Source organism: Lissotriton helveticus, chromosome 4_1 (assembly GCF_964261635.1).
Source record: "Lissotriton helveticus chromosome 4_1, aLisHel1.1, whole genome shotgun sequence".
Classification (NCBI taxonomy): domain Eukaryota; kingdom Metazoa; phylum Chordata; class Amphibia; order Caudata; family Salamandridae; genus Lissotriton; species Lissotriton helveticus.
In genome coordinates, this window is record NC_136063.1 from 2104694401 (window position 1) to 2104707240 (window position 12840).

The 12840-nt window shown below is 44.7% G+C and overlaps 1 protein-coding gene and 1 long non-coding RNA gene across 2 annotated transcripts in view; one reads left to right on the forward strand and one right to left on the reverse strand.

The window, feature by feature from the left end:
• Positions 1-12840, forward strand: part of VSIG1 (V-set and immunoglobulin domain containing 1) — a 130581-nt gene that overhangs the window by 80442 nt on the left and 37299 nt on the right. Inside the window, exon 4 of the mRNA XM_078688778.1 lies at positions 93-248. Within this exon, the coding sequence (XP_078544904.1) occupies positions 93-248 (156 nt within the window). The remainder of the gene's footprint in view (positions 1-92; positions 249-12840) is intronic.
• The window catches only part of LOC144829541 (uncharacterized), an 80520-nt gene continuing 76862 nt past the window's right edge, over positions 9183-12840 (reverse strand). Inside the window, exon 3 of the long non-coding RNA XR_013610698.1 lies at positions 9183-9317. This is a non-coding gene — a long non-coding RNA (uncharacterized LOC144829541). The remainder of the gene's footprint in view (positions 9318-12840) is intronic.

A 12840-nucleotide genomic window follows, 5' to 3' on the forward strand; every position in this document is an offset into this window, starting at 1 on the left:
ACAATTCGGTTTGCCTGTAAATCCACAATCCTGATGAACTTTCTTTTTTTTTTAAAGATTGTCTGATAGTTATTTTGAATGGTTTATTGCAGTGGCGCCATCTACACCTCACTGCAGCATATTAGGCGCTGTGGAAACCGGTCACCACATGTCGCTGAAATGCTACTCCGAAACGGGGATGCCGCGTCCTACCTATTCCTGGAACAAAGTAACAGACGGTGTCCTGAGTCCAACTCCACCAGGAATGAGTAAGTAGGATATGGGAACTGAGGCAGAAATGATTTGAATAACAATAATTTTTTTATATCTATATTAATTTCTTTAAATATTTTTTAATGAAATGTGAATGAATTACAGGAAGTTTGGTACTGATCCAAATATACACATTAAACTAAAAATTAAACACAATTCTAGACAGTAAGAGGTTATTAGGCCAGAGGTGTAGTGGGTAAAAGGTATTTTGGTAGTGTGAATAAATGAATACATTTAATATATAAAGCAAATCTGTGACCTAAAAGGGTTTTCTCTGTGACAGTAGAGTGATTTGTAAGCCCCTAAGAAATAAACAAGTCACTGATATTAAAAAGCCAGGCACTCTGCCGATTCCTCAAGACAGAGATATTTATGACAGCATGGATTTAAAGTGCCAGAGAGTTCCAAACTTTTGCTATGACCGAAGAGGAAGAGCTGTCCCTATGCAGGATCACTTAATTCAGTGGATAGTTACCATATAACCAGAAGACGACCAAAGATGTAATTTGTAAAGCACCTGAATCACCCCACACGGGGTATCTCCGCGCTAAAGATGCAACCGACGTAACAACTGGGATTTAACAAAAGAGTGAGGTCTTCAGTTTTTTTCGAAAGCTAAGATAGTTGGTACAGAGGCGAATGTCTAATGGGAGCTGGTTCCAGTATCGGGGCGCCAGATGGGAGAAAGATTTACCTCCCAGTCTGGATTGTTTGATTCGCGGGACAGTAAGGAGACCTTTTCCCTTTGAGCGGAGAGTCCGCATAGGAGAGTGTCTAGTCAGTTTTTTAGACAGGTACACGGGGCCTAGTTGGTTAAGGCTCTTAAACACTAGGCAGCAAATTTTGAATTTAATTCTCAAGCGGATAGGTAGCCAATGTAATTTGCGCAATAGGGGCAGTGAAGGGGTACGGTAGGGTGAGCTGGTTACCAGGCGGGCTGCCGTGTTCTGCACTACCTGAAGGCCGTCCAGGTCAGAATCCTTGGCCGCAATCAGTAAGGCATTACTGAATTCCAGGCGACTAAGGACCGGGGCATGGACCAGAGTTTTCCGGGTGGACGAGGGGAGAAAGTGAAAGACTCTGCGGAGAAGCCTTAGTGCGTGAAAGCAGGCTCGTTTGGTGGTGGCTATGTGTTCAGTGAGGCTGAGTTTGTTATCGATTAAGACTCCTAGGTTTTTGATTGTTGGTTTGGGTGGAGGAGCCTGGCCCATTTCTTCTGGCCACCAGCTGGGGGACTAGGTGAGTGCAGCTTCTTTAAAGAGCATTATCTCCGTTTTACCAGCATTCAGCTGGAGAAAATTTCTACTCATCCATGTTGTTATTGTCCTCATGCCTTCTAAAAAGATGTTTTTAATATTCGGGGTGTCTTTGTCGAAGGTGAGGAGGAGCTGTGTGTCATCAGCGTAGGTGAGTGGGATGAACCCGCTATCCCTTAGGAGGGCAGCGAGTGAAGCGACATAAACGTTAAACAGCGAAGGGCTGAGACAAGAGCCCTGCGGTACTCCCTTGGTCACTGGGGTGGTTGCTAAACTGAAGGGACCGAGTTGAAAAGTTTGTGTTCTTCCATAGAGGCTGTTTCCAATCTTTCTAGCAGGATTGATGAGAGATGGTATCGAATGCGGCGGAGAGGTCGAGCAGTACAAGAATGACCGCACGACCTGCATCCCCCTGCATGCGGATGTCATCGATCACATTAACCAGGGCGAATTCGGTGCTGTACTTAGGACGGAAACCCGATTGTGTGGGATCGAGACAGTTGGAGGGTTCTAAAAAGTTGGAAAGGTGGGTGTTGATGTATTTTTCTAATAATTTCCTGTAAAGAGGCAGTATCAAGATAGGCCGATAGTTGGAAATGATATCGGGAGGCAGTTTATTGTTTTTCCTGATGACATTATTTGGGCCGCTTTCCATTCATCTGGCAGTTTGCCTTCACTGATGGAACTATTCAAGACAGCGCATAGAGGCGCGGCCAGTTCGGCTGCAAGTTTTTTTGCCATTTTGGCTGGGAGAAGGTCTTTGGGGGAGCCTGATTTGGCTGAGGTAAGCAGGGATTCAGTTTCAGGGATGGTTAGGATGGGGAATTTATCCAAAGTGTTGAGACTAAGTGGTCTGTAAATGGGGTCACTTACTATGTTGTGGTTGAGATTTGCATGCGATATAGATATTTTCTTATAGATATCCTCGATTTTTTGGGAGAAGTGATTGGAGATTTCATCACATAGGAGCTGAGTGGGTTCTTCAGCGGGAGTGCAGGCAGTGGGGTTGATGAGGCTGTTAAGGACCTGGAAGAGGGTTTTAGGACCGTTCCCTGCTTGCCCAATTGGTTGGCTATGTGCTTTTTTTCGGGCTGCCTTAAGGTTCTTAAGGTAGATTCCGAGGGCAGCCTTGAATTTCCCCTTGTCACGGGCGTCCTTAGTGTGGCGCCAGCTGCGTTCAAGCTGTTTACATGTGCTTTTCTCTTCTCTGAGCATGGAAGAGCACCAGGGGGTCTGAGTGCGTTTAGGTGCATGGGAGGGCTGTTTGAGGGGAATAGTAGAATCAATGGTGGATTTTATTGCATGCTGTAAGGCTGTAAGACGTTTATCTACTGTATCTGCTGACTCAATAGGGGGGGGGGGGAAATGTTCATGGAAGAGGGCGGGAGAAAGTTTGTACCATTGTCGGTGAGCCTGTCTGGTGGGGTTTTTCTTGACTGCACGTTCAAAGGGTCCTTTGAGATTAAAGTTAATTGTTGAGTGGTCTGACCATAGAAGAGGACTGGTCGTGTTTTAGATTATATCTGGGGAGTTGGAGAAGACCAGGTCTAAGATATGGCCTGCAGTGTGTGTTGGCGCTTTGTTAATTTTGGTCAAACCTAGGGCAGTCATTTCTGACAGGAGGGAAGCTGTTTCTGGGTCTTTGACAATCTCACTGTGGACATTGAAGTCCCCTAACAGGAGGAATTCGTTTGAGGATATGGCGTGGGGGGCGATCATGTTTATTAGAAGGGGAGAAGTGGTCCAGGCGGGCGATAAACCAAGGCTCCTTTCCAACTTAGCTGAGAGTGGAAGTCTATTCTGAATATAAGAATTTCTATGGTGTCATTGCAGAGTTGGTCTAGCATGGTGGCCTTTATGGGGTCCTTATATATGATGGCAATGCCACCGCCTCTTTTGCTTGGTCTGTCTGATTTTAGAATACGGTAGCCATCTGGAAGTGCAATGGCGATGGCTGGGGTGGAGGCTGGTTTAAGCCATGTTTAAGTAAGAAAGCCGATATCTGGGCAAGAGGAGGACAAGAGGTCCCCGATGTTAATAGCATGCTTGGGGAGGGAGCGGACATTGGCTAGAAAGCAATTCCAGCTTACTTTCTTAGCGTCCGCGGAGGCAAGCGGATTATCAGTGGGGGGGCTATGGGGATACCATGGTGGAATGGTCTGAAATTTAAAGTAAGTGCAAGCGAGGGGACCTTCTACAGCAGCAGGGAATTTGTGTCTGCAATGTGAGGTTGCGTTATATAAGGTGGGCGAGGACGTGGGGTTCCTGAGAGCAGTTCGCTCCTGTCTGGTGTACTTGTAGTTTGTCTTAGGTTTGTTGGACTCTTTTGACAATAGAGTAGTAGCGCTCCTAGCTCCTGTCGGCATCCTGGCGCGGATGGGCACAGACGGCCGTTGCCTTTGGCGCGCCGCCGGCGGGCCCGCTGCACGCGTCTGCTGCGCGTAGCTGCCAGGCTGTGTTGTATACTGTGCCTCCCCCACCTCTAGCCCGGAAGTGCTGCCTGCCGAGCGCTCCCTCCACAACAATCGGGGAAACCCCGTGGTGGACCGGGGAGCGCGAGGCCAGAGGGGCGTCAGAGGAGGTAAGGATGTGCAAAGTAGGCAAATAGCAAAATACAAGTTTAAAAAGGGTTTTTTGAAGATTACCCAAGCAAGAGAGGGAGAATTGCTTGACAAATTGTAGCTAAAAGTAAAGGGCCAGTTTGCTGGAGAGTTGTATGGTAAATACATGCACTTTTGAATACAATACACTTATGGATTAAGAGGCAATGGAGGTTCCTAAAATGACTAGAGGTGTGTTTCTTCCTAAGGAGGCCTAGTGCCAAAGTTGCTGCCATTTTCTGAATCACATGAAATTGCCACATGAGATACTTTAGAAGCCTCAAATATATTGAGGTTCCATAACCCAAACATTATTATTGCCTTGGTGACTGTTGTTTAGTATCCATTGGCAGAATTAGCTGTCTTTTTCTGAGATTACCATGGAAACATGATGATAATAATTTGGAGACTGTGGTTAAAAATAAAATGTATCATCATAGACGATACCAAGATGTTTTACTTGGTGGCGCTGGTGTAAGAGATGAGCCCATGGAGGCGGAGCACCAGGATAAGACCACTAAGGAGTGGACCCGCCCAAAGGTACATTCCCCTTTTTATCATTATCCACTTTTAGAGAGTTGATTTACATCCAATTTGTGACTGGCACTACACAATTTTTTAATTCAGCGAGACAGTCAAAGATCTTTATTTCGGCATGTAGGCCATAAAAAAAACAATAAAAAGGATGAAACGATACAGGTACAATATAAAACTGCATAGGTACATTTCAAGGCATAATTAAAAAAAAATTGGTGGGATAATCAGATAAAAAAAAGAGATAGAAACCAAATACAACTCTTATGTACATTATGCAAGCTTAATTGTCACTTTAGGATATCCCCACCCTCCACTAAAAACAAACTTTTCCCCAATGTACATAAAGTGCAACATTTCTCCACACAATCTTAATAGTTAAGATATACAGGCTGGGGGGAAAAGAATGACGGAAGGTCAGTTTTATCAGTACAGTACGCAATGATAATTATGTTCTTAATTAACTGCCTCTTATGTTTGTGCCTAATTCACCACATACAATAAAGAAACCCAGAAACTGCAAACACTGTAGGTTGTACTTGCGTCCGATTTCAAAATCCTACAGGCAACCAGATACCTATAGACAGAGGTTTGGTGCAGCGGCCAGGGCGGCTGACTCTGGAGCACAGGGCTCACGGTTCGATCTCTGGCAGTAGCTCAGCCCAGCACCATGTGACTCTTGGCAATAGCTTGCTTAATCTTCCCAATAGCCCCCAGCGCCTTGAGACCCTCAGGGGTGAATAGTTTGCGCTTTAAAAAGAAAATATATATTGCGGCATAATGGCATCATTTTCACCTAGCCATCTTATATGCGGGGCAGAAGAAAAGAACATGAGCCAAGGATTCGATGGTAACACCACAGGATAGACATTCATTCTCAGCAACCCGACTGACGCCAGCCCAGTTAACAGCAAAACAGCTTAACGGCAGGGTACCAAGCCGAAACTGAATATAAGCTTCCTTGCCAGCAGGGGCGAAGCAAGAGCTTGTGGCATCCGGGGCTACCCCTCAGATTGCCGCCCCTTGGGGGCTATGGGGGGTGGTGCTGGGGAGAATGGTGAAGTGAGCTAAAAAACGGTGATGAATGGTGCAGTGAGCTAAAAAACGGTGATGAATGGTGCAGTGAGCTAAAAAACAGTGATGAATGGTCCAGTGAGCTAAAAAACGGTGATGGATCAAGCCCTAATCTTTTGACCTGGGTAGGAGTTTTCTGCTTAATTCAGATACTCTGTCCATCACCACCCCCTTTTTGAATCGTTTTGGCCACCACAAGTGTGGAAGGGTATGCTCAGATGTGAGTCCCTTGCTCACTGCACCATCAGGATTCAAGCAAGCCGGGCCGAAGACGGCTGTAATGCCAGAAACCGGTCCCCGGAAGCTTGTTTCCTTTCCAGTAAAGAATTGGCTTGGTAGTTTGGTCTGCCCTGTTCCCATGATGCACTGGGCCAGGGTCAGACTAATTTGCATGTAGCCAGGTTCCGAACTGGAATGGTGCAGTGAGCTAAAAAACGGTGATGGATCAAGCCCTGATCTTTTGACCTGGGTAGGAGTGTTCTGCTTAATTCAGATACTCTGTCCATCACCACCCCCTTTTTGAATCGTTTTGGCCACCACAAGTGTGGAAGGGTATGCTCAGATGTGAGTCCCTTGCTCACTGCACCATCAGGATTCAAGCAAGCCGGGCCGAAGACGGCTGTAATGCCAGAAACCGGTCCCCGGAAGCTTGTTTCCTTTCCAGTAAAGAATTGGCTTGGTAGTTTGGTCTGCCCTGTTCCCATGATGCACTGGGCCAGGGTCAGACTAATTTGCATGTAGCCAGGTTCCGAACTGGAATGGTGCAGTGAGCTAAACAACGGTGATGGATCAAGCCCTGATCTTTTGACCTGGGTAGGAGTGTTCTGCTTAATTCAGATACTCTGTCCATCACCACCCCCTTTTTGAATCGTTTTGGCCACCACAAGTGTGGAAGGGTATGCTCAGATGTGAGTCCCTTGCTCACTGCACCATCAGGATTCAAGCAAGCCGGGCCGAAGACGGCTGTAATGCCAGAAACCGGTCCCCGGAAGCTTGTTTCCTTTCCAGTAAAGAAATGGCTTGGTAGTTTGGTCTGCCCTGTTCCCATGATGCACTGGGCCAGGGTCAGACTAATTTGCATGTAGCCAGGTTCCGAACTGGAATGGTGCAGTGAGCTAAAAAACGGTGATGGATCAAGCCCTGATCTTTTGACCTGGGTAGGAGTGTTCTGCTTAATTCAGATACTCTGTCCATCACCACCCCCTTTTTGAATCGTTTTGGCCACCACAAGTGTGGAAGGGTATGCTCAGATGTGAGTCCCTTGCTCACTGCACCATCAGGATTCAAGCAAGCCGGGCCGAAGACGGCTGTAATGCCAGAAACCGGTCCCCGGAAGCTTGTTTCCTTTCCAGTAAAGAATTGGCTTGGTAGTTTGGTCTGCCCTGTTCCCATGATGCACTGGGCCAGGGTCAGACTAATTTGCATGTAGCCAGGTTCCGAACTGGAATGGTGCAGTGAGCTAAAAAACGGTGATGGATCAAGCCCTGATCTTTTGACCTGGGTAGGAGTGTTCTGTTTAATTCAGATACTCTGTCCATCACCACCCCCTTTTTGAATCGTTTTGGGGAGAAACGGTGAGCACTTGAAAGATGTCCGAGTCTCCGAGGAGAGATACGTAGTATTGCTTCTAACAGTTACCTCGATCATGCAAGTTACATGCACATACATGACATGGTCAAAGGCTAGACAGTTGAATACACCGGTGACTGGCAGTACAAAAGAGAACACACAGACTGCATGATCTATCTGGGGACTCAGAAAAACCACATGTGACATCCATCAGAGAGCTCTGTGAACAATTACCCCTCAGCACAAAGCAAACATGCACATACATGACACTGTTCAGGGATCCATCATCTACAGCTGACATTAAATGACCATACATCATAGTCCCCCCATTAAAGCAGTGGGGACCTGCACAAACGTGATGTGCTCTGGGGACCCAAAACCAACTTAATAGTGTCGAAGCCTGTGTTTCTTTACCTTTCAAAAACAGCAAATTATTATCACAGGGTCTGACTCACTGTGTGCCCTTAGAACTAAACACAGCAGCACAAAGGGGTCAGTCAGCTCCACCTTGCCAACACCGACTGGATACACAGCCCACTCTTGTGGCCCAAAGGCAACAACCAGGGGTCGCGCCCTGTCATTACTTCTAAGCAGCAGCAACCAACTCCCTGGGAATGAAAAGACGTGTGCTCTTGGGACACAAAATCAGCTTGTAATAGTGTATCTCTCCTTCAGAGCGGTAACTGCAAACACAACAATGATGGACAGAATGTGGATCAATGTCACACATTCACCCCAGTCCAAAGATCTGGGCCCAAATCCATCGTTTTTCCACTCCACACCACCCTGGGTTAGACAATGGCGATATGCAAATCAGCGCTGACCCTGTGCCCCATGGGAACAGTCCAGTCCGAACTACAAAAGCCATGTCCTTCCCAGAACGGAAACAAGCATCCGAGGACCGGCCCGGTTTCGAGGTAACACCTCTCTTCAGCCCGGCTAGCTTGATTCCAGTGGTGTGGAGTGCCTGGGACTCACGTCTGAGCATCCCCAGTACACTTAGAGCGGTAACTGCAAACACAACAATGATGGACAGAATGTGGATCAATGTCACACATTCACCCCAGTCCAAAGATCTGGGCCCAAATCCATCGTTTTTCCACTCCACACCACCCTGGGTTAGACAATGGCGATATGCAAATCAGCGCTGACCCTGTGCCCCATGGGAACAGTCCAGTCCGAACTACAAAAGCCATGTCCTTCCCAGAACGGAAACAAGCATCCGAGGACCGGCCCGGTTTCGAGGTATCACCTCATGATATCCAACAATCTTGAGAGTATCTCCCTCCACTTCTTTACTTCGTTTTCAACTTGTTCTTGTGCCTTTTTATCAATTGTTGCTCCACATCGGATTCTAATTTCCAACTCCTTCCATTGTGTGAAACATCGAACATGGGCAACACTAGATTCATGATCGAAAATGTTAGGATTTAGGTTCCACCATGTGTTGAATCCATCTGCAGAATAAAAATTCAAATGACTTTGGTCACCAAATAGTCTACAACAAAAGCAGTAAAGAGCTTTCTTGGAAGGAGAGTACACCAACCATGACCTCAACATTTTTTCATTATTTGGCAGAGTTTGAAAAAAACACTCGCGTGTAAGTTTTCTGGTTCGTCCTTTGATCAAAGCACCCTCACAAATGACTTCACCAAAATCAGAGTCTAGATGTTGAACCATAGACGCCCCTTGTTGTACCAGCAAGATACGTGTGTCATCTTTAATCTTACTTGGCCAAAGACCAACATCTTTTAAGTCAACAGCTGGAATTTGTTGTCCATCAGACCCCTTATCACTTGTTGAAGGATCACTTGACTTTGATGATGGATTGAATTCAAAATCAGAAACTGCTTCAGTAACAGTAGTAGTACTAGTAGTTTCTGCTTCAGTAACAGTAGTAGTACTAGTACCTTCTGTTTCGTGACTGAGGTATTTCAGTAGTGAACCTTCATACTTTTTTAATTCTTCCGCTCTAGCCTTTCTCTTTTTTCTAAAGGTTGCACCGCTTTCTTTTATTCTCTTCATCTTTAAGCTTGAAAGAATAAGAAAAAGATATTCATTATAAAAAGAATAACGGATAAATACATACAATTTCAAAATGTTAGCTTGTAGTCAGCTCCATTTCAATTGCAATAAAATAAAGTGAGACAAGAAGGGCGTGCGACTCCTACACCTTGTAACCCTCACTGTCTTGTTATCTGACACATCCTGTACGTTGAGTCCCATACAGAGGGGGCGTCACATCACGTCCCAGCTGTCAGAGTGCGGCTCAGTTAAGGGGCCATTAGGCCTCCTTTTGATCAAGTGGCCTGGAACCTAACACTATAGTATGTAACAAAAGGGACCCCCTGATATTGCTAGATAGTTCCTAGGTCAGGGCACAAATATTATATAAATAACTTATCCTAGGCAACTAATAGGCCCTGTATGGGTAACAGGTGCTGTAGTACAATAATACTTGTAGCCTAACAGTAATAACCCTCATGTAGTGCACATTAAATACATATATTGACAATAGACATAAAAATGATATTCATGGTTCATTTATTAAAAATACAATCACAGTACTAACATAATTAAAAAGATTGTGTTAAAAAATATTTCCAAGTAGTATTGTTCCAAGTAACAATCATGTCAATTTATATACATAATTATAAAAAGATTTTTAACAATACAGCAAATCAAACAAGTGGTGTTAATAATCTGTCTCAACCTAACACTTAAATGTAAATACAACGGAGACAAAAGCACACAGCTGGTTATCTCTTCACAGTACTTAAGAGAGGCATGCCTTTGACTTTGTTAGGCCCCTTTATGTAAGTGCATGTACTGAAAGTATCTGAGATGTGTTGGTCTGTACCAGTATTTACACACAATTTAAATAGTACTATTTTACTTTCTTTTATAATGCTACACATCCCATTGCAGAGTCTCAGAGCGATTTCAATAACATACAGATTGAAAGTAAATCATGCAAGCGTGTAAATCAGTGAACAAGATGTGTTGCATGTGTCAGTGAGGGTTAAAAGTAGTAGCAGTCACATATCCCACATAGCTCACTCACTGTGCTATATTAAAAGGCTTACTATTTATAAACTGCAAGTAACAAAAGGATCTGACTGTGTTCAAAACAGTAACCTTACCTCGCTACATTAACACAAAATCTGTCACCTGCATATTACATGATGTGCTTTGCAGGCACATTAACCTTCTATACTACTTCGAGTCAGATCTGAGACTACACAAAACAGAAATTTCCCAAAAAATACTTTAACCTCCAGGGTTATCTCAACAATTATTATTCCCTGATAGTTACTGGGCACCTCTGAAGCAGATGCCTTAACCATATAAAAATATTAGGAAATGCAGATTTTGTAACCAATTAAGCATAAAAGATCTACTAACATGCTTCTCATTGTTGCCAATTTCTTTGTGGCAGGGTTTTTAAAAAAAATGTAAAATTAGTTGAGGCCCAGATTTTGCATTGGGATTGCGCCACTTTTTTAGCACAGACCTAAAGCAAAATCCAGTTTGTTAAATCTCATAATGGGCTTACATGCACTCATGATATACCGAATAAAAACAATGTGTGTGTAATTACACCCATTTGAGCAATCAGCAATGAGACACTCTAAAAGGACTAAAACTGGTGCAAATGTCTGTGGCAGCGGACTCATGATTACAATAAAATTATGAAAATATCACACCTAGCAATCTGAAAGCTTGGCAGCTATGCACTTTGAGGCTGCTCTTTACCAACTGATGTTGGAACTACTCAAAATAACTATGTACACAGTAGAACGCTTCCTACTGTGTATCATCTGTGAATGACTTGTCCATGCGTGTGTTATGCGTGGCATTCTAATGTACAATTCGTCGCACTTTGAGTGACTCTTCATTGAGAGTAGAACAAGCATTTACATCATGGACACTAGATGTCTTTTTTAAATTGTGGCGGTCTTTTGTGCAATATAATGCTCTACAAACAACAGTAAAACATTTGTAGGGCTGTCCATCTTTGTAACTAACTTCTGGAGCTACTGAGCGCACTATGCGACCCGCCACATACATTGAATCTGAAATGTCTCCACAGTGTGTGTAATTAATCAATGTCATCAATGCTGTGCGCCGCGCTCGCTCCTCTCTCATACAACTTAACGCACCTGGCACTGCAGCTCTAGGCTAGCCTCTTTGTAAATAAATAAAAAACTAAAAATAAGCTGCATGCTCAGTGCATCTATATGTTAAACCCCTAGTAACGTCATTGTCATTGTTCTTGGAAATTCATATGTCCTGGGGTCATGTGTTAGTGGCTCAGCCACGGACATTTAACATCCATACCGGGCATCAGAGCAAATGGACAAAAGAGCCAAGGGCGATAGCAATGACACATGAACCGAAAAAAGACAGCATAAAACAACATCAGAGTCACTGAAGAGCCAGAAAAAGAGGTGCCCCCGCCTGCAGTAAAACTGGTCTAACAATACCACCTTCCTCTATTCCACCACAGCGCTATCACCAATACCATAGCAATACCACCTGAGAGAACCACATTACCATCTGTCACTACCAAACTACGAATCCCCATCACTACACTACATAATCCTGTTCTATTACCTTGTCATATCACAAGCAGCAGCACCCCAGGGCCCTCACATTACAACCACTTCACCTCTGACAACCATACTATCCCTGTTACACTGCCACCTGACTCCCAGCTCAGAGTACCACACACCTACCCCACCACTCCACTAACTTCCAGGAAAGTCCACCACTGAGCCCCAGCATCACACTGCCACCCGGTGAAGTAACAGTCAAACACTGCACAACCAAGCTAGCACAACATTAATGCATCCCTCACCCTTACAACGCCACCAGTACAACCAGCAAACCAGGTCTTGCTGCTGCCGAAGCGACGTGGAAGCCACCAGTCTCCCACCTCAACAGGACTTGGCAAAACCCAGCAGTGGCTGGTACTCAAGGCAACATGGGAGCATGGGGCTGGTGAATGGAGAGGACAGAAACTATCTAGCTTTTCCTCTGGATTATCGAGGAGAGACTGGTGTGCTCTGGATTTCACATGATTTCTTGCTTATTAGAGAGAACAGTTTTAGGCGACACAGTAGCCACATGAAATGAGACACAACATGACATCCCATCCAAATAAATTAGCAAGAAACAACATGCGATGAACCGTGGCTTGTCGACCCAGCGCTGTGTCTCACAGACATACTATACTTTGTTTTTTTATCGTCCTTGGCGCTCCCTAAATGTAATCAAGAAGATGTTTGCCATTCATATTCTTAGTCATGGCACTGCTTTTGTCCACGTTCGTTATTAATAACCAACTTAAGATAGTTACGGGCTTTTTAGGTAGCACTTTTTCTACTCTTATTAATGTCCTGCGCACGCATGCAATAGTGTCTCTATCATTTTAATGTTGTTTGATATTGCTGTCCCACTTCCTCCAGAGGCACTGGCATGTCTAAATTGTGATCTGGGCACATGCTTGCCATAGGCCCCACTGACTTAAATACCTGCCAACGGTCCCAGCT